Source organism: Natrix helvetica (assembly GCF_964273705.1).
Source record: "Natrix helvetica genome assembly, chromosome: 3".
Lineage (NCBI taxonomy): Eukaryota > Metazoa > Chordata > Lepidosauria > Squamata > Natricidae > Natrix > Natrix helvetica.
Window position 1 is genome coordinate 156,727,761 of NC_138549.1, and position 26,916 is coordinate 156,754,676.

At 42.4% G+C, this 26,916-nt stretch overlaps 1 protein-coding gene across 4 annotated transcripts in view; it reads right to left on the reverse strand.

The window, feature by feature from the left end:
• Window positions 1–10,731, reverse strand: part of NFATC2 (nuclear factor of activated T cells 2) — a 173,663-nt gene extending 162,932 nt beyond the window's left edge. For all 4 annotated transcript variants that reach the window (XM_081949660.1, XM_081949663.1, XM_081949661.1 and 1 more), the window contains exon 1: window positions 10,507–10,731. In XM_081949660.1, the coding sequence (XP_081805786.1) occupies window positions 10,507–10,639 (133 nt within the window). In that variant the 5' untranslated portion in view covers window positions 10,640–10,731. The remainder of the gene's footprint in view (window positions 1–10,506) is intronic.
• Between the last annotated feature and the right edge of the window lie 16,185 nt (window positions 10,732–26,916).

Here is a 26,916-nt window from a genome sequence, read left to right on the forward strand (position 1 = left end):
TTCTGGGGATTTTGTGATTTTAAGTGAGTGTTTTTTGCATATACTCTGTGTGTGTGTGTGTGTGTGTGTGTGTGTGTGTGTGTGTGTGTTACAACCCCTGGTATGCCTAAATATGGGAGGAAGGTCACTACTCCCTCTTTCTGTCCTTCGGCTTATCACAGAAGACCATGCAGGCAGAAAACCATATTTTTATTTTTAATGTTGCCTTTTTATATTTGTGTTGTATTTGTACTGAAAAATAAATAAAGGGAGACTCCCTTTATTTATTTATCACTACAAATACAACATATGTGTGTGTGTGTGTGTGTGTGTGTGTGTGTGTGTGTTTGTGTTACAACCCCTGGTATGCCCAAATATGGGAGGGAGCTCACTCTGTCTCTATGTATGTATGTATGTATGTATGTATGTATGTATGTATGTATGTGTGTGTATATATATATACATACATACATACATACATACATACATACATACAGAGAGAGAGACAGAGAGAGAGACAGAGAGACAGAGAGAGTGAGAGACAGAAATAGAGAGAGAGAGAGAGAGAGAGAGAGAAAGAGAGAGACAGACAGAGAGACAGAGAGACAGAGAGAGAAAGAGACACAGAGAGAGAAACAGACACAGAAAACATTAATTTGGAGCATGCAGTTTTGATCCAACTCAACATACCTCCATGCTCCTGCATAACTCTCATTATCTCTCTATATTTATGACTGTGACTTTTATTTTGAGGCAAAAGGTTTCACATTGTTCCAAAGGTGCTTTTTTTCAAGAGGCAACTGAACTTTCTGGTTTTTCTTTGAAGACATTTAGCTCCACATCCAAGAAGCTTCTAAGAGCTAAGGAAGTTTCTTGGATGAGAAGTGAAACGTCTTCAAAGAAAAAGCAGAAAGTCTAGTTGCCTCTTGGAAAAAAGCACTTTTGGGAGAACCATGACCTGGATGACTGAGACTCTCCATAGACATTTCACATTTCTTAAAGAAAAGCATTAAACAGGAGTCTGCTTTGCATACTTGAAAATAAAATCACACAAAGCTGCAAAGGATCCCCCATATGGTCCCATTTTTAAAAAAAATATGTTAAGATCAGAAACTGAACTACAACACTGGAAAGTGCTGGAATTGTGTAATTCTCCTTTTCCGCAAACAAACATGGACCTGCATTATGCTGAGAAATTACTTCATGAAGAAAATTTCCTTTACCCCTTGCGATATGAAAATATTGTTTATAGCAGCTGTGTGGGTAGGGCCACATATATTCAGTGTATTCCCCAGAAAATGGACTAATTTCAGTCATCACCGAGGACTCCACTGTTCAACTTTGAGCTACAAATACTCTCTTCCACCGGCTTTGTAATCTTCCTAATACACATTTTCCCAGCACCAACACTAGACTTTCTAACATCAGGTTAAGAACCTTTTAGAAAACTCATTTCTACAAAGTTTTCTTAAACCTAACAAATACTATTAATTGATTGAACATTATTTCCTGAAATTTCACTAGTTGCTGTTATTAGCTGTTTCTCTCTGCTGATTGCTACTTTTTTCTTGTTTATACATTTTCCTTTTACAATGCACTTTTAATAGATGTTCACAAATTGCCCAGCCGACTTATATTGATGGAGAATTCAGAAATATATCACAATAATACTTAACAGAATCAAAGGAATAACAAGAGTTGGAAGGACCTTGCTCAGGCAGGAAACCCCGTACCATTTCAGACAATGGTTGTCCAATCTCTTCTTTAAAACGTCCTCTGTCGGAGCATTCTGGAGGCAAGTTGTTCCACTTGATTAATTGTTCTATCTGTCAGGAAATTTCTCCTTAGTTCTAGATTGGTTAGTTTCCTTCCATTGTTTCATGTCCTGCCTTCAGGTGCTTTGGAGAACAGATGGACTCCCTGTTCTTTGTGGCAACCCCTGAGATATTGGAACACTGCTATCATGTCCCCCCTAGTCCTTCTTTTCTCTAAACTAGCTATACCCAATTCCTGCAACTGTTCTTCATATGTTTCAGTCTCCAGGCCTTTAATCATCTTAGTTGCTCTTCTCTGCACTTTTTCTAAAGTCTTCACATCTCTTTGGAAACTGGAAGAACTCTCAGAAAAAAATCTGATTGACAACAGCAGGAATCAAACTTTCCTTCCACTTTGATATCGTCTCCTTGCAATTCCCCTTCCCTCTCATCCCAGATCTTTCCTAACAAAAGTCAAGAAAGTCTTGAGAAGCAAAGGAAGAGGGAGCTGAAACAAACCAAGAAGGCAGTGCCTTCCTCTGGTACACAGTTTTCTTACTACCTTGGGAATAGTTACAAATGCCAGTTCCTTGGGCTTGAGAGTAAACGCAACAGAGCATGTCCATCTGAGAACTGTGTGTTCCATACTCAAGCATGTGATCCATAGCTAACTCCTTCCCTATAGGAAGCCACTGGGAGAAGTCAACTAAGGTCTGATTAACATGCTAATGACACTCAGCCCTACACCAGGCTGAACTGAGCAATGAAATCCTGACATAGTGCCAAGAGGTTATGTTGGACTGAAGGGGTTAATAAACAAGCTCAAATTAAAACTCTGCAGTGTCGGGTGGGGAGCTTTGTTCCAGATCCAGTAATAGTTCTGGAACAGAGAACATTTCTGGGAATGAGAACTTGGGAATTCTCCTTGATGTATGGCTCTTGCTAGAACAGTGATTAGGAATCCAGGCCAGGGTAGAATTTGCTCAACTAAGCTGGTAACCAATTGCGGACCTTCCTGGAGTGAGAAGTCTTAACAATAATAATTGACAGGTTTAGACTACTGCAAAGCCTTTGACATGCCTGCCTTAAAGACTGCCCAAAAAATACAATACAATACAATACAATACAATACAATACAATACAATACAATACAATACAATAGTAGAGTTGGAAGGGACCTTGGAGGTCTTCTAGTACAACCCTCTGCCTAGGCAGGAAACCCTATACCGTTTCAGACAGATGGCTATGCAACATCTTCTTAAAGACTTCCAGTGTTGGGGCATTCACAACTTCTGGAGGCAAGCTGTTCCACTGATTAATTGTTCTAACTGTCAGGAAATTTCTCCTCAGTTCTAAGTTGCTTCTCTCCTTGATTAGTTTCCACCCATTGCTTCTTGTTCTGTCCTCAGGTGCCTTGGAGAATACTTTGACTCCCTCTTCTTTGTGGCAACCCCTGAGATATTGGAACACTGCTATCATGTCTCCCCTAGTCCTTCTTTCTCTTAAACTAAACATACCCAGTTCCTGCAACCGTTCCTCATATGTTTTAGTCTCCAGTCCCCTAATCATCTTTGTTGCTCTTCTCTGCACTCTTTCTAGAGTCTCCACATCTTTTTTACATCGTGGCGACCAGAACTGAATGCAGTTTTCCAAGTGTGGCCTTAAATACAGTTGGCACAACACTGTAGAGATCTCCTACTGTAATATAACACTGACTTTCCTGCATTCGGGTTTTAATCCAATTCAAAGTCCTGCTTTCAAAGCTCTGCATGGTTTGGTTATTCAGGGAACTATAGGTAGTCCTTGATTTACAACCAGAATTGAGACTGGAACTTTTGTTGCTGAGCAAGATGGTTGTTAAGTGGGTTGTGCCAGATTTTATGATTATTATTATTTTTTTGCTGTGGTCATTAAGCAAATCAAAGTTACAATGGTGCTGAAAATGATCCAGTCCTTGCACTTATGACCGTTGCAGAGTCCCCACAGCCACGTGGTCCAATTTTGGGCTCTTGGCAACCAGTGTGTATTATGATGGTTGCAACATCCTAGGATTGCATGCTGAGTAAATCACACAGCCGTTAAGCAAATTTGGAAAACTGACTTTGCTTGTTGGTAGCTAGATCGGAAGATTACAAATGACGATTACATGTAATCCTAGGACCCGTCGTAAATACACAATGGTTGCCAAAGGCCCAAAATTGGACCACGTGGCTGTGGGGACTCTGCAACGGTCATAAGTGCAAGGACTGGATCATTTTCAGCACCATTCCAACTTTGAACAATAGCTAAACAAATAGTCACAAGTCAAGGACCATCTGTGTTTCCTCCAAATGTTTTCTGCCCATATTGTATAAGCATCAAGGAACAGATGCTGAAAGTCCTAACTATACTAGAGATAAATTGTGGAGCTAGAGATAGTTCTTCTCATGGCCATGATGTTGTTTAATTAACTGCCCTCAAAGGTCATCCTGACACCATCTCTTTTGGCTTTCTCCAAAGCTGTCAAGCCTCTTTTGTTTAAATGGAGTTTTTAATTGTAACATGTGAAGTTCGGATTGTTGTTTTTTTAATGAGATTGGGCAACAGTTTTGCTTTTATGGTTTCTTGATGTTTAAGTAATGTCAATTTTGTATGGCAACAAAGGATTTCTTATGACAATGTTATGATCTTGAGTTGTAGGCCACTCTGAGTCTTAAAAGCTGGCCAATATAAAAATAAATATAACAAACATATATTTCCTGGTGGGCTTTTGAATGTATTAAACTACGCCAATGAAAATCCAGAGGATGTTTTGGTAATATCGGATAACAGAAAATTTTGACAAAGCCAGATCAGCAAGAAGCCCAATCCATGTTTAATTGTTTCGGGCTTAAATATGTGAATATATAAACTAATTCTATTGGCTCGACACAAATTTACGGCTTCCTCTTGGTTTTGGAATTTCTTTGGGACACATTTTTGAGAATGTTTACAGGAAATAAGAGAAAGTTTGGGATCCTGACCCATGGCTAAAATTGCATTTCTGGTGAACATCCAAAACTAATTTCAGTTCCAATGAAGCTAACATAATTGAGAAAACAGTCATCTTCCACAATTTCCAGGCACACTTCAACATGTGGACTAAAGATTTTTGTTTTTGTTAAATCCATCTCTTTGTAAACATGCTTTAATCTTGGAACATTAAAGATCACTGATGTACAAAGGATTACTTACAGACTCATAATGGTGTCTTCTGAAAGCAAGGAATGCCCTCCAGATTATATGTTTTGTTGTGATCTCTCTTACACTAATGATTTCCATCTAAAAAATACCAAAAATTAATAATCACGGCATTCAGGCACTCAGAATAAGGAAAACAGTCTCTGGAAGTGCTTTCCAAATCTGTTCAGTGGCATCCTTTACTCTCCATTCACACAGGATGAAAAGTTATAATGATAATTTCATCCTTCCTCCAAGCTGAAGCCAAGATGCATTCCTCTCCCACTTTATCCTCATATCAACCTCAAAATCTCAGTTGGGATAAAGAAAAGTGATAAAGAAAGCACTCTATAACCTTGGTGATTTAAGCAGAAGTTTGAACTAAGATTTTCTGGTCAGAGCCCAAAATGCTTGCATGATGCCACATAGTGCCCTATGCATCTTGCTGATGTGAACGAACTAATTTGGGACAATATTCTTTAAGAATGAATCAACATCAGCAACGGAGGTTTTCTAAACCCTTTGCATGTTTTCTCAAAAATGGCATCTACTGGGGAGAGGGGGCTTGCAGTAAAAGAACAATGGTTCTGATTGCAATCTAAGATAGACACTAGGGAAGGCAGACCAGCCAATCAGTTTGTGAAAGAAGAGAGTTTAAGCAAACACCTTTCTGTACACAAACTTTCCATCTATGCTTTGATTGTTGAAGTGAGCTTGAGCATTAAAAATAGTATTACACATTTTAAATATAAAATTAAAAAATTAAAAATTTTAAAAATATTATACTAAGCAGACTTGCCTTAGTAGCAATTTTATTCCCTTACTAGGACTCACACAATGGGTTTCATGCATAACATTGCAGGTGATAGGCATGTTTCCCAATGCAGTTCTTCTCCAAGGAATGTATATTTTTACCTTCAATAAAATCTGCTGCAGAGAGCCAATGGCCAACTCCAAGGCCACAGCTTCAAATGGACCTATAAGGTACCAGTCAGTCCTTTGTCCAACAATGAAAGTATTGTGATAACATCAATAATCTCATTCAGTTTTGATTTCCAATGGCAAACAAGCCAAATGCTGCTGTGTTGGGTTCTATAAGCACGCACACATACATATCACCTTTTCTCGAATGGCTTATGGAGCTACAAAAAGCCCAAAGTGTATCTTTATAAATTCATGTAATAGGTTAAGCACAATGTGTGCCATATCCATCCAATGTGTTTCATAACGCAGTATAATATCAAAACATTGAAACAAGTGTAATCACCCTAATCATGACACTTAAAACTTTTACTCTCTGTGATCAGCTTGAGATAGTAAAAGCACCTTAACTGGCCATGATTTTTTTTTTCAATACAACACTCTTCAAGACTTCTTTTAACTATAAGATGCTGGAAAAGCCAGCATTTAGATTCCCACATTCCCTCTTCCATGTCGAGCAAAAATCTCGATAACCATTGTATGTCTCAAAGATAGAGAAAATTCTAACCCAGGAATTTTTAACCCAATGTCCATGATAGGTTTCAGAGAATCTAGGAACTTGGATGGGGGAAAAATACAATTTCATTTTCACCGAAATTTCATAAAGAAGGGGTCACCACATTCAAAAGGATCAATACTAGAAAAAGATTTAAGAAATCCTGCTTTGTAGAGAGTAAGAAATGTGGAGATATGCAGGACTTGTTACCTAGGCAAAAGGGGCTGGAGGATTTTTTTATTCCTAAATTATGAGATAACATTCAGAAGTGGCTCAGAGTCACTGAAATACAAGGAGGAGGAAGAGGTTAAAACACAACCAGACTTGCAAGATTCAGCTAATATAGCCAATCTCAGTAAAAGTAGTTTTAGCCTTCCTGTGGATTTGATTTCCTGGTTTGATATACTTAGTGGGGCTGACAAGCTAACACTGTTCTACTGTTTTATGGCTGTCACCTAATTTAACTGAAAAGTATTATAACTTAGTATGATTCTGTGGATCATATCATATGAAGAATTAGATGCCTCCATAAAGACAGGCGTCATGATTCATTGCATGCATTTTAAGTTTCACTGATTCAGTTAAGATTATTTCTATTAAGGGTATTTAAGTTAGCAGCCCTACTTTTGATTTTGGTTTCAAACAATCACTAAAATACAAGTGGGTTTAATAAGAATTAAAGCTTAAGCTGTCTACCGTGGACCTTACACATTTCTTAAGAGGTCCCTAAGGGGGCGTGCATAAGCGCACCAGCGTGCCTACCGTCCCTGTCCTACTGTCACATTTATATGCACTCTTTTTATGTGTTTATGGCTATGTTTTGCTTATTTTTATCCATTTATTCGTGCCATTTTTTTCATGTGTTTTTCCTACTTGTTTCCTTGTACTTGTTGACAAATTTAAATAAATAAATAAATAAATAAATAAATAAATAAATAAATAAATAAATAAGAATATCACTGACTTTTTTCTCCCCCTCTGTATGCCTAGGAATTAAAGATAAAACCAGATTTCCCAAAGTTTGGTAATAAACCAGTAGGCTGGGTTTATTGCTTAACTCAGGGGTGTCCAAACTTGGCAACTTTAAGGCTTGTGGACTTCAACTCCCAGAATTCCCCAGCCAGCTCTGCTCTGCTGGCTGGGGAATTCTGGGAGTTGAAGTCCACAAGTCTTAAAGTTCCCAAGTTTGGACACCCCTGGCTTAACTGAATCCTTATGCATTAAAGCTGTAAAAATATTGCCTGTATTCATTTCTCTAGACCCACCACCGGAAATGTAAATTAGCAACTACTGTTGAATTATTTCACAGGAAAAGATATTCTCAGTCATGGTTTTGGCACTGTAAGATTGTATTACTTTACACATTCTCAGTTATGTTCACAGTTGTCATTTGTTCAAAAGGTGTGACATAAAAGCAACTGTAGTCGATCTACCATGAAATATAATCTATCACTCCAAGAAGGCTATGTTCCTTCTTGTCCAAATTCAGAAAAAAAAATTCAGTAAACCTTTGTTCATTCTATAATAATAATATATTCATTCACAAGAATGTTTGACTGCTAAAAGTCTGTAAAGATTCTCAGTCATCCAGATAATGGTTGTCCCAAAGGTGTTTTTTCAGGAGGCAACTGGACTTTATTGTATTTTTTCTTTTGATGTTTGACAATATTTGACTGCCTTCAGTGCATTTGTGTACTAAACGTTCTATGGATATATACCATCGAAATGGAGACTTTCATGTAATGCCAGTCTCATTTACAAAGTCTGTCCCCAGCAGTAAAATCATTCAAAAAAGTATGACAGGCTCAGCCTGGTGCTTTTGAGCTATTTGGTCATGATTGCTGAGAATTTTGATCGTCGCTGTTCTTTTGCAATCAGATTAAAGAAAACGGGTTGGGATGGAGAGATTACATACAGCTATTGATTCTATTCCATACCAGCGGGGCAAAAAAAAAAGCAGTATGCAAACTGTTTAAAACTATGTGATCACAACAACGTCACCAATATTAGAGGCCACAATAGCAAAAGAAAAAAGGTTTAATTTGCATTTATAAATGGCCGAGAAGCATGCAGAAGGGAATGCTTTGCAGGTTTCCGCATGTCTGTTTTTGATTATATCTGAATTGCAAACAGTTGCTCTTTTTCAAACAGTATCATGGCTTACAATTCAAAACTCCCGGGATCCAAGTCTATTGCTCTCTTTTTCTAGGTCAAAACAGCCCTTCAATTGACTGAAAAGAGCGAGGAATACCCTGCACACCTTTCCATTTGCAATTATACTTTTGCCCACTCTTTCTTTATGAATCTGCCATCTCTGATTTGGGGAGGGGGGGAGAGCCTCCTTGTAGCTTCACTGTTGCATATATAACAAGCAGGCTGGGCCAAATCCTGAGTTACAGGCTGACCTACGATATTTAGTATTAGCAACAGTAGCAAACAGTTCTTAAATTCTTTTTAAAATATTAATAGCAGAACCTAAGGAGTGAATCCCCCTCTAAAAATCAAAGATTATTGAGTCTGAGTGATGGTTTTGGTGTTTTTTTTTTTAACTGAGACATCCAGCTCTTGCTTCATTTCTTGGTAGATGTGGTTAGTGTTGGACGGCAGTAGAGACTTCAAAACAATTTGCTATAGAATTTGTTATGTTAACATGTTACAGAAAACTCTGCCAAAAGAAAACTGACCACACTCAAAAGATGACCGAGAAACCATACTGTCCATTTTGATGACTAATTAAGAGGCAAACTCACATCAGGAAGTGTGCTTTTGTTTCCCACACCATCTGCAATTTCTGACGCATATTAAAACGTGGCCCCAGGATTTTTCACACATCGTATTTGCCAAATATCTATGTGCTATGAAATAAGGAAACACCCTGGTATCCTGACTTTTAGATATTCCCAACGTGTGACAAAGGTGTGTGATGCATGAACAAATAGGTATGACATTTTACGGGACATCAAAAATATATCTTTTATCACACCCAAAGACACACGCTTTGAAAACATGAGCAACGCAATCACCGCTCTGAGGCTAGTAGAAACAGTGTGACATTCTATGGCACCTTACAAACACCACATGAAATTACAATGGTTGTATTCTGGCTTTCACTCAAGGCTTTCAAAGACTTGTTTGTCTTCCGTTACTCAACCTACTGATTTTAGCAAGCTTGACCAAAGCCATTGTCCAATATTAATTTCAGAGTCGTTTCTGGCCCTACCCTCTGGATCTGTGCTTTGCATTAGGACAAACAAACAATTATGAGTGCAATGAAGTATTGATGCTGTCTGATAAAACAGAAAGTCATGAAAAGAAAAAAAGCTGTTATCTACATGACCCAGGAATGACAAAGAGGAATCTTTGGTGCACTAAGATATCTATTGGTACAATAATTTTTATTTTCTTGACAGTTCCCTTTCTGCTTTTGCTTGTTAGATTTGCCCATCCTATTAAAAAAATCAGCAATCAGAGCTTCTAATTATCCATCCCTCTAGAGATAAACAGAAAGATGTAGGCAGAATTTCAACCCAATCTGATGGAAGAAAGGTAAACTTTCCTAACTGCAAATGATCCTAATTAACCTCAGCAAACATTGTAAAGTTTCCCTACTGCCCTCTTTAGGGTTAATTGCAGAAAACCACTTTTTCCTGTACAGGCCACAAGGCCAGGCCAGTCCAACTCTTGATCAGCTAGAGTTTCCAACTCAAGTGCTAAAGAAACATGATCTGATCCCGGCCACCCAATGACTATTCCTTGGCCCTTGGGACCACGCATCCTTCAGAACAGGGGTCACCAACCTTTCGGATCTCAGGGACCACTAAATTCATAATTTGAAATCCAGCAGACCACTAATAAGAATTTTTTTAAAAAAAGATAAATAGTATTTTAGTGCAATATAAAAAAATGCAAATAATTTTCCTGCAGACCACCAAAATTTTATCGCAGACCACTGGCTGGTGACCATTGCTTCAGAAATCCCCCCTCCATTCCAAACCCAGCCCTCCCAAGTTTTCTTGAAAAGCATCTCTGAAGCTTGAAGGGGTCAATAGTCATAAAGTCGCACGACTAATTATAGGAATAAAATCCAAAGTCACAAACCTGCTACTGGCTGCGAATAGTCATAATCAAATAAAATCGAGAAGTCCAGCTCTTCTTGAGGACTGATACGAGGATTCGGATCATCGTCCCCTTGCTGGGAGTTCGGATCCGAATCGTTTGGACTGGAAGCCATCTCTTAAGGTCTAAAGGCGATCTCTTTACAATTTTAAATGGGGAAGAGAGGCAGAAAAAACACGGGAGAGGCAATTCTGCCCTCCGCTTCGCAAGCAAAATGCACGCTTCCTTTCAACTTCTGGGGGAGGGAGGGAGGAGGGGGAATCCCCTAGGTCCTGGGAGGTCGTTTGCCCCGAGAATCTCTTGAATCTCCCTCAGCCACCTTGCGTGTCAAGAAAAGGCGCCTGCACGCGCGACAGTGGGAGCGCTCGCCACTTCTACAGCTCTCTCTCCCCCCCCCACCTTTTTGGCCCTGCACGGCTGCAGCTTCGCTCCCAGAGCGTGAAGCCCGTTCGAGGCGCGGCGCGGCGACTTCCTGTTCGCGGGAAGCCACCTGGGGCGAGAGAGGCGGCGCTGCCTCCGGGAGGGGAGGGGGGGAGGAGCGGCGGCGGCGGCGGTTCTGCTACCGCGTCGGTCCCCGCAGCCTCATCGCTGGCCCGGTCCCGTCTCTTCAAAGGGGGAGAAAGTGGAAGCTGCGGGGGACCAGACGGAGAGTTGTAAAGGTGGCGGATTTTTTAGCGAGCACACGCGCGGCCTTCGAGAACGTGGGAATGCGGTTGCGTGTCTTCGCAGGTTACGCTGGGTTGCTAACCTTAAGGTTCTGTAGAGATGCTCAGGCATCCAGGTCATGGTTGTCTCAAAGGTGTTTTTTTATTTTTTCCAAGAGGCAACTGGACTTTCTTGCGGTTTTTTTTCTTTGAAGACGTTTCGCTTCTCATCCAAGACGCTTCTTCAACTCTGACGGGATAGTGGAGAATGGAAGGAGACTCAAGGTTGACTCAGTCTTCCATCCTTTCGAGGTGGGTAAAATGAGGACCCAGATTGCTGGGGGCAATAGGCTGCCTCTGTACACCGCTTAGAGAGGGCTGTGAAGGCACTGTGAAGCGGTATATAAGTCTAAGTCCTATTGCTAGTGCTTTATTCCTTGCACCGTCTGCATCCTTTTAGAGAGTCGTTGAAGAACTTGGCGGTTTAGCTCTGTCCTCACGGTCATCTGAGTAGCGCTTCTACCCAGATTAAGGATGCAGATGACCAGTGCAAGGAATATAAATCCTGCCATTTCTGAAAAGCAAAACGCCTTCGAAGAAAAAAAAAAAACCCAGGAAAGTCCAGTTGCCTCCCGTAGGTTGTTTGCGGGCGCCCGACATGCTGAACCAATGCCGAACCTCGTTTTTCCTTGGAAAGAGAGAGGAAGGTGGGGATCCCACGATCCTTTTCACTTCGTTGCAGAAATTCACCACGTGGGGAAAAGCGGAGGGAAGAAAGTAAACTTTCGCCGGATGCGTTTCTTCCTACTGTCAAAAGAAGCATGGAAGAGTCGGACTGGGAAAACCCGATGCTTAAACCATGCAGACATAGATACATGTAAATAAACACACGTGCGCTCCCGTCAATGGGTCAAGGGAAGCGGGAAGAAACAGGAGATCTTAGAGATTGATTTTGCGAGGGATATGACGCTGTATAAACGGCATTCCCGAAGGATTTGGATGTTGATATAAAAAAAGGAGAACTTTGTTAAAAGCAAGGGGGGTCAGTTACTGATTTGATATCTCTCAGACCTTTCCAGATGCCTACGTGTCAACTATAAATGTATGATGGGTTGCAATAAGTGCCATCACTGCCCCCTGCACCGTTTATTATTTCATTAAGGTGTTTTGTGTATTTTAATTGTTCAAATATTGGTGATTTAGTATATACTACCCTGTGGGAAAACATACAAAATGCACATGAGGTAAACTTAGATGAAATGAAATATTAATCAGTTTTTCATCCTGATCAAGCCTTTTTTTAAAAAAAAAGATCTATCCTCAAGTGTCCCACCTAAGATGGGACACCACCTTTTGCTTCTCAATAAGATGTAGCTACTGATGTACTAACTATTAAATACAGGAAAAACAAGTGCAGCACATCTGCATAAGAGCATTGAACTATTGCCTTTCACTAACGTAAGCCAGTAAAATTTACACAAAGCTTTGTATGCAAAGTTAACAGCATGTACCTGAAAACAGGCAAAGAAGTGCTAGTGAAAAAAACCAGAAAGTGGGGGGGGGGCGACTTCCTTGTTGCAGAGGTGTTTTGTCAGTACATTGCAAAATTTTGAACATGTAACCACGTTTTACATTTATTTCCAGCTTTCAGGAAAACCATCCCATAGTGAACAATTGACTCGTTTAATGATTATGTTTGCTTAATGGCTGTGATATTTGCTTAATGACCACCACAAAAAAGGTCACCAAATTGGATCAGTCATTGTGGGTGACTCACTTTACAAGCATCACAATTTAGGACCATAATAATTCCATTATAATTTGAAGTTAAGAACTACCTGTAAATCAGACGATGTTAGTATAAAATTAATGTCCTACCTTTATCTCCATCCCATCCCATCTGATATATGCAATTTTCTAAATCTTCATCTGATAGGTTATATATATTATATTCCTCAGAGTCCTCAGATAATCAGTATCATTTGCAAAAGCTAAATTCAGATTATTAAACCAGATCTTGCATACAAAGGCATGTGCTACATGCCCCGTTCCCAAATTGGCAACTTCCAAACTTGTTTTAGATACTAACATGCCACCGCAGAATTGCAGTCCCAACTGGTTGCAAAAAGATGGCTCTATGGAAAGTCCTCGACTTATGACTGCCACCGGGATTGGAATTTGTATTGCTAAGCAAATCAGTCATTAAGTGAGCTTGTACCTAATGCAATTTCAAGCTTTCTTTGCTGCAGTGGTTAATTGAACCTAGCTTCCTTTATTGGCTTTGCTTGTTAGAAGCCACCTGGAAAGAGCATAAAAGGTGATCCCAAGATCCCAGGAAGCTGCAACTGTTGTAAAAACATGCTGGATGCCAAGCACCTGAATTTTGATTTCATGACCACGGGGATGATGCTGTAACTGACAGCAATAAGTGTGAGAAGTCACTTTTCTGCTGTTGTAATTTTGAATGGTCATGAAATGAATGGTTGTAAGTCAAGGACTACCTGTATCCAAATTCAAACTAACTATAGAATATTTTGGACAGACAGCTGTCCATCTCAAATGAGGCCAAGGCAGTCTATTTGTCAGGGTTCCAGGTAATAGAGCCATATCAAGCATATTGTGTTGGCACAGATCTGGTGAAAACCGACTCTGAAGACATCCACAGTTTTCATCTAATTAAAAGTAAAAGTTTCCCCACTTTCCCAAAACAATCAGTCATATGATCCAATCACGGTGCGGTCTGGCTGCCAGGCAACATCACTCCACCTTCCTCCGACCAGGTGTGAGAATGTCCTTGGTTCCCAAGAGGAAATATTTTGTTTTGGCTAGGTAAAAAGGCAAAGGTTCGCCTCGCACATATGTGCTAGTCGTTCCTGACTCTAGAGGGTGGTGCTCATCTCCGTCTCAAATCCTAAGAGCCAACGCTGTCCTAAGACGTCTCCATGGTTGGGCAGCCGGCATGACTAAACACCAAAGGCGCACAGAATGCTGTTACCTTCCCGCCAAAGGTGGTTCCTATTTGTCTACTTGCATTTTTTACATGCTTTCGAACTGCTAGGTTGGCAGAAGCTGGGACAAGTAACAGGAGCTCCCCCCATTACATGGTGCTAGGGATTCAAACCGCCAAACTGCCAATATTTCTGATCGACAAGCTCAACGTCTTAGCCACTGAGCCACGGCGTTCCTTTTTTGGGGGGGGGCTACAGAATCCCAACTATCTCAAATCCCCCCTCCCTGTCAAAAATGGCTTCGGTCAGGTCAGCTTCAGGGTTGACACTATCGGTATAACGTTGAAAGTAAAAAGGCATTCAAGACCTACGTCATTTATATCGATAGAAGTGTGTCTTTCCTTGCTTCTCAAAGCATTATTTGGTCCCAAAGCTGCAGGGAACAGTAACCCAGCCCTATAATTGGAATCACATTTGCAGATGACTTCTCAAGCATCAGGATCATAAAAATGACATGGAACAAAGTAGAGCAAGCCAAGCCAACATTTATGATGCTTCCCAGTACTTACATAAAACGCCAGTGATACACTTCTGGGCTTATTGTTTTACACACACACATGCACTTTAACAGCCCAGACTAAGATGTCTACCCCTCTAGATCAGCTAGTTGCATATCCTCAGCACTGCCAAAACAAGCATTACAGAAGGGATCTGGATGTCATCCAGCCAAGCAGTGCTTCAGCAGCAAACCAGACACAGGCTTTTAATCACCCATCTTTAGTTGCCTTTTCTTCTGTTTACTTTTCTTTCCCAGCCTCTTTTTTTTTTAATGTCTTAACCAAATAAGAGGGACCTCGGAGGCCTTCTAGTCCAACCTCAAGCAGGGAAGCCTATGTCATTCCAGACAAGTGGCTCTCCAGCCTCTTTTTAAAAGCCTCCAGTGATGGAGCACCCACTTCTTCTTCTTTTTAATCAAATTTTTATTTTATTTTTTGTTACACATGCATACTTATGAACAAAGTGTTGTCCGACGTTTTTCCTTTTTACATCTTCCCATGTACATGATCCATTTTGCATCATAATTCCGTTCCAATTTCAGCTCTATTGTTCTCTTTCCACATTTTCCATTTTACCCTTATTTCCTTTTTAATACATCTACAGTATCATTAATTGCACCTTCAAAGTTAATCCAAGTTAATCCAAGCACCCACAACTTCTGAAGGCAAGACGTTCCACTGGTTAATTGCCCTCACTGTTAGGAAGCTTCTCCAAAAATGCAAAATCAGCCTTTTTGCATCATCATCAATTTGGATTGCAATGAATTAACACAATTGACCCACTGAAAATTAATAGACTATGCCAGTCATACCAACATCTGCTTTATAAGTGGCCATTATCTAACGGTCAATATCCCCAATTATACCTGCAGGATATCTGCAGGATAAAATCGCTCAAATCCGGAAGGATTGGGTCCCTGTCAGTGGTCCAATGGAGACGTCCGTGGCGAGTCTTGAGGAATCGACCTGGGAGGAGTTTGACTTGGTTGCCATCGAGGATTTGGACAGAATGCGTGGACGACTGCGACCCACCACATGTTTATTGGACCCATCTGCACACTGATTAACTGCATGCTACAGGCAACTGTACAAGTAGTCCTTGACTTGGGACTGTAATGGAGCTTGGAATGTCTGTCATAAGTCATGACAATTCTAAGTTGAAGTTCCCAGGTGATCTTAAAGTTTCTGATTTTACATTTTTTGTGTGTGCTTGTGATTAAGCAATGCAACGGTCATAAAGCGAATGCTGCAGTCATAAACGGTGTGTATTCATTCCTATGGGTATTGTTTTGATGAAAACAGTCTGAAAAAGCCAAAAACGTGCAAAAAAAAAAAAAACCCACCCGTCACTCCCAGCAGCATAAACCATGGTCGTGTAGCTGTGGAGTGCTGTAATGAAACATAAAAGCGAGCTGGTTGACAAGTGGGGGGATTCATCAAAACTTCAAATGGTTACTAAAAGACAATTTATCGAGGATTAGAGCTGCAAGTCTTGAAGGCCACAAGAGGGCAAGAAAGAGATGCAAGAAAGGCTTTCTGCCACCTAGTGGTTTCCTGGAAATTTGCAACCCAGTTTTGCTATGCAACTGAAGTCAACATTCCATGCAGGATTTAAAAATCATCATCCTAGCTTATTGCTAGATCTATAACTACATACGAGACAGTGGTGGGTTCCAGATCCCGTTGCAACGGGCCCCGGCGTCCTCCACATGAATGTTCGCAGCACGTGCATGCGTCTTACCATCCAGTGACGCCTCCGTGGGCCTCTGCGATGCTCCAGCTGCTTGCCGGAGCATCGTGCAGGCTCTGTACGCACCAGGCATGTGCACGGAAGCGCCAAAGAGCTTAAAGACAGGAACTGGGATGTACCACCTGCCACCCACCACTGATACGAGCCCTTATTAAGAGTTAGAATCAAGCATACTTTTATTTACTTGTGAAGTGACTTCCCTTACCCACACTCCCTGGTTAGTGACAGTCAACCTCACTGGTTGAGATACAGTTGGAGAATGTAGATTCTGCTAATTCAGGGAAGGCTGATGAAAAAGGGTTTATGTATGAGATACAATTGGATTCACAGTCAGGCTTAGATCTCCTTGGAAATATGTCTGCTTGCGCTGTAGGAAGTTAGCACCTACCCCTCTCCTAGGAAAATGAGATATTTTAGGAAATATGAAAAGGGCAGAATATTTCCCCTAAAAGGGAGGCAGAAACTCACACACACCCCATTTGTCAATGGGCCATTAAGGCCTGGGTCAGTCTATTCTACACAACAAAGATCTGCCTCCTTCAAGCAGAGCCATAGTAGGAATTGCCCCTTGCCCTTTCATTACATCATCAGCCAGCAAGGCTCAACCAAGCCTGGGACACAGACAACCTACAAAGTTACTCCTGCATGGCCCCATGGGAGTCTGACCACCAATCAGAATGCAAACTCAAATTCAAAAGCCCAGAGAGGGCATAAAACCCAGGCACTTTCAGCATCTCGCCCCTTTTTCTTTGCCCAAGATCTTCAAGGCATGTGATCCTGTTCATCAATAAATCTTCTTTCCAAGCAACTTCCATGAAACCAGGGTCTTTCCCCCCACTTGGAACTGAACCCAGATGGACATTTCTTCCAACAGCACTTTGCTGTAAATAGGTGTCCCTTTCACACTTGAGCTGACACACAGAGCAGGAACATGTAGCCGCTAGGACCAGTTTGCACGCACAAATGAACCGTGTGAATGTCTGAGAAAAGATTCCCCTTTGCCCAAACAACTTCATGTGAGGAATATTGCTATTTCCAATCCATTTTTCAGTTGAATCCATACTGCCGAGAAATTGTATGCAAAATATTGTATTCAAGGTACTCTCCACAGAACTAGCTTTGGAACCAAATAATTAGATATTATTTCTTTTCATAATGTCCTCCATTAGTGCTAGTTGGGAATTCTAGGACCTCTCAAGGAATTCTGGGAAATCCAGAATCCTTCAAGTTAGGGCAGGCTATAGGAACAGGTCAAGGAGAACAAAGATTAATTAACATTGCCATTGTTGTATACCAGTAGCAAGAGTTTCCCACTAAAAGTAAATATTTTATAAAAAGTAAGAATAAAATATGAATACAGATCCCTTTAAAACATATTTAATTTTAGGGTCAGTCTGAGTCAGAGATATTGCTCCCAGTTTGAAGTATAATGTGGTTTCGGTAAGAAAAACCAATGGAAAAATTGCTCATAATCTCCATGTTCCATTAAAACTGCTGAAGGCAGCCTTGAAAACCAATGGAATGTACATATCATAACAAAAAGTGTATAGGAAGCCAAATATTGGAAAAGGCTTCCTAAGATATTATTATCCTAGGGGTTTTTTTCTCCACGGAGGTGAATGATGACATTATTTTAGTGGAGTTTGCTCAACATAAGAGAAGTTCACATCTAGTAGCTTTTGAATAGGAATTTTTGCTTGAACGTAAGCACAGAATTTGCTGTTAGATATGCCAGAAAGGGATCTGATGGTAAGGTTCTCTTGAGCTAAGTAAATTACATATTTTGTCATTGTTATTCCTATGAATCTTTTTCTATTAAGCATGTATCTCTTTAGTTGTTTGGGAACGGAAAAAGTAACAGCCAAGTCTGATACCGTAGCATATTAAAAACTACAAATTAAATCTATTATAAACTTGGGTTAATTTAAAAACTACTGAAATGGTGAGGGGGGGGGAGTCATGAATCAATTTTCACTGAAAACAAGCAGTCTTAATTTAAGAAACAATTAATTGGATTCAGCTTTAAACTTGCTTGTAGTTGTATTACCAATAAGTTCTGTGATCCAAAGTTTACTTTATCAATAATATTCATGGCTTTTTTCCTCAACAATATATTAACAAGAATAATCCATTTTAAAGATAAAGGCTAAGTATGCATATACATACATACTATTTGTTGTGGCCCAGCAGGAGCTGTTGGAGCTGCCACCAGACTCCGAGAGTGAGGGTCCCTATGAGTCGGCTCTGGAGAATGAGGAGGACCTTGGGCAGGGTTCTGACTCTGAGCAGGGATCGGAGAGTCTGGTCGGCCACCAGGAGGCACCTGAGGCATGGAGCAGTGGTGAGAGCCAAAGGAGGGGGGCTCCTGATGCCATGCCTTGGAGCAGTGGGGAGGAGTCACAGGACAGTGACTCAGACAACAGCAGGGAGTTCTTAGATGCTCGTTACCACCACGCCCACAGACGCAGGGAGCAAGGGCGCAGTTATCGGTGGTAAGGGCTCTCAGCTGCTGATAAGTAGACTCCCCTTCAGGCTATAAAAGGATTGACTGAGCATACGCCCTTTGCAGAAGTCAACAAAGGAATTCTTCAAGAAGTTCGGTCTTGGAAAAGTAGCATGCTAGATAGCTGCTTTTGCGTCTCATGTCTGTGAGCCTTGTTGTGGTGGTTTACTGCCAAGGATCTGTCTGTCTGTCTGTGCAATAAACCCTGTTAAAGTAGTATTGTTCTGTGTGGGCGAGGGAAGAAGGGGGGTCAGAATACTATTAGATACTTGCTCTAACTACAGTGGTTTCCACCAAGGTTCTCTGTTCCAGCGGGAACAGAGGTTTAATCCTATTGGTTGAAGGGTCTGACAGCTCTCTATAAAAGGGCTGCTGTCAGACTCAACCTTCGCTGGATTGTTCTCACTTGTTGTACTTAATAAAGAGCTGTTGTTACTGCTAAGCCTATGTGTGCCTATCCATTACCCAATCTAACACTGGCGACGAAGGTGGGATTGGAAGGCAACTAGGCGAACCGAAAGAACGTAGCAATCCAGCAAGTACATCCAGCCCGGAGCTCAGCGCGGCTTCGAGCAGCCATTTTTGAGTGGCAAAAAGAACATGTTCCTCGGATACTGTAGCCGGGAAATGTTCGAGACGGTGAAAGACCTCTCTGAGCTGACACCACTACAATCAGTCACCTGGTCCGTGCTTCAGTAGACGCTAAGGACTCACTATGCGCCCAAGCCATCCAAGCACGTTTGCCAGCATGAATTTAACATTAGAAACCAGAAGGAGGTCGAGTCAATTAACGAGTACATTGCTGCACTCCGCAAGGCTGCAGCGTACTGCAAATTCCGAGTCCTGGATGAGCTGATTCTGGACCACATAATTTGCGGCGTACGGGACATTAACCTACAGAGGAGGTTACTCGCTAAATCTAACCTCACTCTACAGATCACCTTGGATGAAGCCAGGGCATCCGAATCAGCTGTCAAATCTACTGAGACTCTGAAGTGCCAAAGCGCTCCACAAGATGCGTGGAAGAGTACACAAAGAAAATGACAGCTGGTGCATGCGCAGTAGCCGCGCCCAGACGGCACGCAAATTCAAACCACATCTCCTGCCTTGCGCTAGCTGCAGAGTAGACCATGCCAGATCGGCTTGCCATTTCTGCGACGCAACCTGCAACGCTGCAAGTGAAAGGGGAACATCACAAAGGTGTGCTGGAGCGAATTCCCTGCCACTGCCTGGCAGCCTAGAAACGCACCAAACCGCCAACAGAGGCCCAGTCAACGGGCCTGGCAGGAGCCACCACGGTGCTCAGGGGGCGACAGTAGAGTCACCCACCACATGTCACTCGGCCAAGTCTGCACCAGGTGGCCAAAAGAGCAGTAGGACACAGTCCTCATCGAGGACTCTCCATGGGAGATGGAGATCGACATTGGGTCATCTCTGACCATCATACCATGGTCTACCCTCAAGCAGGCTATCCCTAGCCTAAAGAAGCAGCATCTTCACACTCCTGACATCCGCCTACGCGATTACCAGGGAAACTGGGTCCCAATCATGGGCCAAGGGACCTTCCAAGTGAAGTTCAAGCAATTCAACGGGAAGCTCCCAGTGACACTGGTCAGTGGCAACCTGCAGAGCCTCCTAGGGCTAGATTGGTTCCAAGCCCTGGGCCTAGAGGTGACCGGTATCAATGCCTTGAAAGACGATGGCTCTGAAGCCATCTTTACGGAGTTCGAGGATGTCTTTGGCATCGATGTGGGGACTCCAATTTCCTTTAGTTTGGACCCCAATATAGCCCCAATAAGGCTAAACCCCAGGAGAGTACCTTTTGCTCTCCGCCCCAAAATTGACAGGGAAATTGACAAGCTTGTAGACCAGGGAATCCTAGAGCGGGTTGATCACGCATGCTGGGAAACCCCTATAGTGACACCTGTCAAATCTGACAGGTCTGTCAGCATCTGTGTGGACTACAAGTGCACAATAAATAAAGCGCTACAACAAAGAGCCTACCCTGTACCCATTGTACAGCACCTCCTTCATTCTTTAGGCCCCAGAAAATTTTTCACTAAATTGGACATGGCGTAGGCATATCAATAATTGCCTGTAGATGGCACTACGGCGGAGGCCCAAACCATTGTGATGCACAGGGGTGCATTCAAATGTCACCATCTGCAATTTGGCGTTAGTACCACCCCTGGAGTATTCCAAAGCATCATGGAACGGCTTTTGCAGGGGATTCCAGGAGTTGTCCCCTATTTTGACGACATCTTGGTATTGGCTGCAAACGAGGCACAACTTTTAAAACGTATACGAACAGTTTTGGCTCGAATTAGAGACAAAGGCCTCCCTCTCAAAAAGGAGAAATGCCAAATTAACATGCCAATGGTTGAATTCTTAGGGTACCTAATCGATGGCTCTGGGATTCACCCGACCACACAAAAAATCAAACCAATTCAGGATGCTTCCACACCTCGCAATCAAACCAAGCTGCAGGCGTTCCTTGGGCTCCTTAATTTTTATAGCGTTTTTCTGAAACAGAAAGCCACCGTTGCTGAGCCCTTACACCATCTCCTGGCTAAGAACGCGAAGTGGTCCTGGGGCAAAGCCGAGGCTGCCGCATTTGCCATGGTAAAACGACTCCTGTCGGTGGATTCCTTCCTGGTACAGTACAGCCAGACCTTGCCATTGGTGTTGACCTGCAACGCTTCCCTGTTCGGCGTTGACGCTATCCTCAGCTACCTCATGCCCAATGGAACTGAAGCCCCTATTGCATTTTACTCCAGGACCTTGTCCGTTGCAGAGCAGAACTACAGCCAGCTGGATCGTGAGGCTTTGGCTGCAGTGGCTGGAGTAAAGTGGTTCCATGGGTATCTTTATGACCGGGACTTCGAACTGGTTATGGACCACAAGCCGTTGTTGGGCTTACTGGCTGGGGACCAACCTACCCCAGTGTCATTATCACCCTGCATGACCAGATGGACCATCCTCCTAGCTGCCTACTCCTACCGTCTCATCCACCAACCAGGCTCCACTTTGGGGCATGCTGACACTCTCAGATGCTGCCCACTGCCTGAACTTCTCGCTGACCCTGAGACGCCAGTCCTCCTCATTGACTGCCTTGAGACTGGGCCTCTCTCGTCCAGTGACCTTGCCTGTCACTCTGCAAAGGACTCCACCATCAAGCAAATTTTGAACTGGGTCTGGAGGGGGTGGTCCAAGGGGCCTGTTGGGGCTGATTTCAAAATGCATTTTGCCAAACGCGATGAGTTGTTGTTCCACCCAAACTGTGCATTGCAACATTGCAGTATTAGAGGCTTTACATGTAGGGCATCCTGGAATTGTCATGATGAAGTCTTTGGTTAGGAGTTATGTGTGGTGGCCTAACATGGACAGGGAGATCGAAGAATTTGGTTAGGAGTTACGTGTGGTGGCCTAACATGGACAGGGAGATCGAAGAATGAGTCCTGCACACCGTGCCAGGACTCCAGACCAGCTCCCCCAGAGGCACCCGCTAAGGAGTGGGAGCGACCTCAAGCACCATGGTCTAGGGTGCACATTGACTTTGCTGGCCCAGTTCATGGCCAGACATTTCTCATAGTTGTGGACACCTACTCGAAATGGTTAGAGGTAGTCATGATGACCTCCACCATGGCAGAAGTGGTCATCAAGGTGCTATGGAGACTTTTCTCCACACACAGCCTGCCCAACGTCTTGGTCTCTGACAACGGGCCCCAATTCACGGCCATGCAATTTGAGACGTTCCTAGCAGCTCAGGGAATCAGGCATGCCCTAGTCGCGCCATTCCATCCAGTCTCCAATGGTCAGGCAGAGAGAATGGTGAGATCTGCAAAAGAGGCCCTCTCTAGGATGGGCCCGGGAGATTGGCAAACACGGGTTGAACACTTTGCTAATTCAGCACATCACACCCAGTGCCACTACAGGGAGAAGCCCCTCTGAGCTTCTCATGGGTCACCGGCTAAGGTCCCACTTAGACCGGCTACACCCCAATTATTCTGCCTCATTGCCCCAAGACTCCACAAGCAAGATTCAGACATTTAGCGTAGGGGATTCAATATACACCCACAACTATGCTGGGGGAACTCTGTGGATTCCTGCCACAGTGATAGGCATCACCGGCCCTCGCTCTTACCTCCTAGAGCTTGAGGATGGTAGGAATTGGAGAAGGCATATTGACCAACTCCATGGCCGCCTCTCCAACTCCACTCTTAGACAACCAGAGGTAACTCCTGCATGAGTTAGCCAAAGCCCTACCCAAATGGAGCAAACACTCACTCCTTCTATGGCCAACTCAATCCCGAGGGTACCGGGAAACCTATCTGGTTTTGTTGCAGGCCCGCAGCGAATTCCGAGCGAACCGGTTCTAGAAACTCCAGCCACGGCCTGTGAAAGGTTCCAGGAGCTTCCACCAAATGGAGCTGCGGAGCAAACAGGTCCATCCAACCTGTCCAAGGAAACCCCTCCTACTGAACTGCGCAGGTCAGGCAGAACTACCCAAAAGCCTGCCTACCTGCGTGATATGTAACAAGTAGGATTGTTCCATCCAAGAGGAGAAGGATGATAGATACTTGTTCTAACTACAGTGGTTTCCACCAAGGACCTCTGTTCCGGACAGAACAGAGGTTTAATCCTATTGGTCAAAGGGTCTGACAGCTCCCTATAAAAGGGCTGCTGTCAGACTCAACCTTGGCTGGATTGTTCTCACTTGTTGTACTTAATAAAGAGCTGTTATTACCGTTAAGCCTGTGTGTGCCCAATCTAACACATACGTACCTACATACATACAGTACATACAGTACTTATGTACATACATACATACGTGCATACGTACATATGTACATACGTACGTAGGTACGTAGGTACATACATACATACATATACAATAGCATAATGCTCTACATACTAACTGATAATATTTTACATGAAATCTCACTGTGTAAAATATGTCCATTTATTAGAAAATCATTTCTATCTGTCTAGTGTTTTAGTGCTAGCAGAATGGCAAATTAATTTGCTAAATTATAATAACACAGACCTTAAACATGAGTTTATTATTCTCTCAAAGGTCACTTCCATTGATTTTTTTAAAAAATCCCAGCCACAATCAAGGAAACTCAATCTATTATTCAATTTCATTGGGCATTCCAGAGTTTAAACAATATTATCAAGAACAAAGACACAACTTCAAAATAGTCAGAAAAAGATGCTCTCTAATGTGCTGAACTGCTTTCTGAAATTATTCTTACCAGATTTTTGTCTTAATTATGCCTTCCTGTACTATGATCTTTAATACCCAGATTTCAAGCATCAGGAGTAAAATGTCATAAATTGACTAGTTTTCATGGAAATATTTTCATATATTTTGTTTTTCTGGAGCAACTTCTAGGACATCAACAACCCACTGTCTTAAGTTTGGCAGTGCAGCCATCCAGTAAATTGAAAATTGAATTTGGGAGATCCTCAGATACAAACAAATTTAACAATTTCACTGGGGTTAGGATTAGCCAAGAAGTACATTTACCACTTTTAATAATAAACATGTAATTTCTGTATGCATGTGTGTATGTCTGTGTGTCTGTCTGTGTTAAAATTCTGGAACTACAACTGCCCACTGAGGATTTTAAAATGAGCAAACACCCCCTGCAATAACCCTGTGATATCCCAGTCTACAGTGTAAGAACTCTCAGATAATCTGACCTAATTAATCCTACTGCCTGTTATAAACTACTGTATTTTTGGAGTATAAGACGCACCAGAGTATAAGATGCACAAAGGTTTTGAAGAGGCAAATTTTTTAAAAAAGGTTTTGCACTCGGCAGACCTCCCAAAAATAGCCCATTTTTTGACAAAACAGGCACATTTTTTTCAAACAAGGGCATGAATAGCCCTTAGGAGGCTTGTTAGAGTGCTCCTGGGGGCTGGGGGAGGGGCAAAATTGAGCAAAAAAGGACCTGTTTTTCACTCATTTCTGCCTTCCCCAGCCCCCAGGAGCTCTCTGAAAGCCTCCATAAGGCCATATGTGGCCATTTTGGTGAAGGGGGTGGGGTTTCGGGAGGCCAAAAATGCTGCATTCAGTGTATAAGTCGCACCCAGTTTTTCAGCCTCTTTTTTGAGGGAAAAAGGTGCTCTGAAAAATATTCTGAAAAATACGGTATGTGAACATCCTCCAATCATATCATACAAATCAAGTCCCCAAATTAGGACACTTTACAGTGGCCACAGCAGTGTAGTATGGTTGTTTGGATAGATTGATTTCTAGAAAATAATGGTTACGATTATATATTTGACCTGAAAAAAATAAAATAAAATAATTGCCACTGAATATGAGCATGTCATGAAAAAAGCAATGTCATAATCATTGTCCCTGAATTATTGGAATAAATCTAATTGGTTAAATTTAACATAATATATAGCAATAGCCCTTAGATTTATATACTGCTTCATAGTGCTTGACACAGTCCTCCCTAAACGGTTTACAGAGTCTGCATATTGCCCCCAACAATCTGGGTCCTCATGTTATCGGCCTCAGAAGGATGGAAGGCTGAGTCAACCTTGAGCCAGTCATGATCGAACTGCTGGCAGTCGGCAGAGTTAGCCTGCAATACTGCATTCTTCAAATATATGAATTATATATGTAAATCACTAATAGTGGTCATTTGTTAAACTTGTCTGCTGCCCAACTCTCCACAACCCTGGGTGGCTTGCATCAAAAGAAAATACCATAAAACCAATAAAAGACTAAAGATAAAGATAAAAGTTGGCAAGAGCAATGAAATGAGGGGTCCCACTCCCCCTTGCAGAGACCTGGGTGAAGAGCCAGCTCTTCCCAACTGTAATAATATCATCTTAATATTTAAGTGTCAAGATTCCATGATTGATACTGCTATAATGATCAACTCCTCTAAATTAAGATAAAAGTCTCTTTCCAAGCTCCTGCTGATATTTTGACACTTCTCCACAGTTTTTGTTGGCACCAATTCACAGGTGGCTTCCCACTGCCTGCTTCCACAGTGTTTTCCAATTTCCCATCTAACCACCCTGGGAATGCCTGTTGGTCTCCCATCCAAGAGTGACCAGGTTCTCAGGGCCTGCCTATCATTAATAGTCCTTTTGGATACCGAACCAAACCATGCGGTGAACTGGATGAAACCTCAATGTATGCTCAACCCCACTTCTCCAAAGTGGTTTCCACCCCTGTCCGGCTGCATCAATGTATGTAGTGGCCCATTGCTCCAAGAAAGTGCCCCACCCATTCTCTTACCCAGTGAGGCACATGAGGGAGCTACATGCTACGAAGATGAGCAACCGACAAGGCTTGTCCAGAACTGAGTCTGCATGAGACTGATTAGCTCCGTCTCTCTGCTTAGACAGAGAGTCCTCTTGGGATGACCCTAAAATATATTCCTTGTGACTAAAACTCCTGTGGAGGTGCTTTTACATCAATTTTAGCAATTCTCAATCTTAACCATCTTAAGATATGTGGACTTCAATTGAAGTCCACATGTCTTAAAGTTGCTAAGATTAAGAAACGCTGCTTTAAGAGACCAGGGTTTTTTTTCCTTGCCATTGTTTAATGATCTATCTTCTTCCTTCCAGGGATAAAAATGCTTGAAGCAGTTTTTTGAAAGCTTAATCCAAGAGGTCAGCTGTTCTCTCTCTCTCTCTCTCTCTCTCTTTCTTCTTCTTCTTCTTCTTCTTCTTCTTCTTCTTCTTCTTCTTCTTCTTCTTCTTCTTCTTCTTCTTCTTCTTTTTCTTCTTCTTCTCCTCCTCCTCCTCCTCCTCCTCCTCCTCCTCTTCCTCCTCTTCCTCCTCCTCCTCCTCCTCCTTCTCCTCCTCCTCCTCCTCCTCCTCCTCCTCCTCCTCCTCCTCCTCCTCCTCCTCCTCCTCCTCCTCCTCCTCCTCCTCCTTTCAACCAAACTTGGTATACAGATGACTTACCCTCTGGAGACAAACACTGTGGGGGTAAGAAGACACCCCT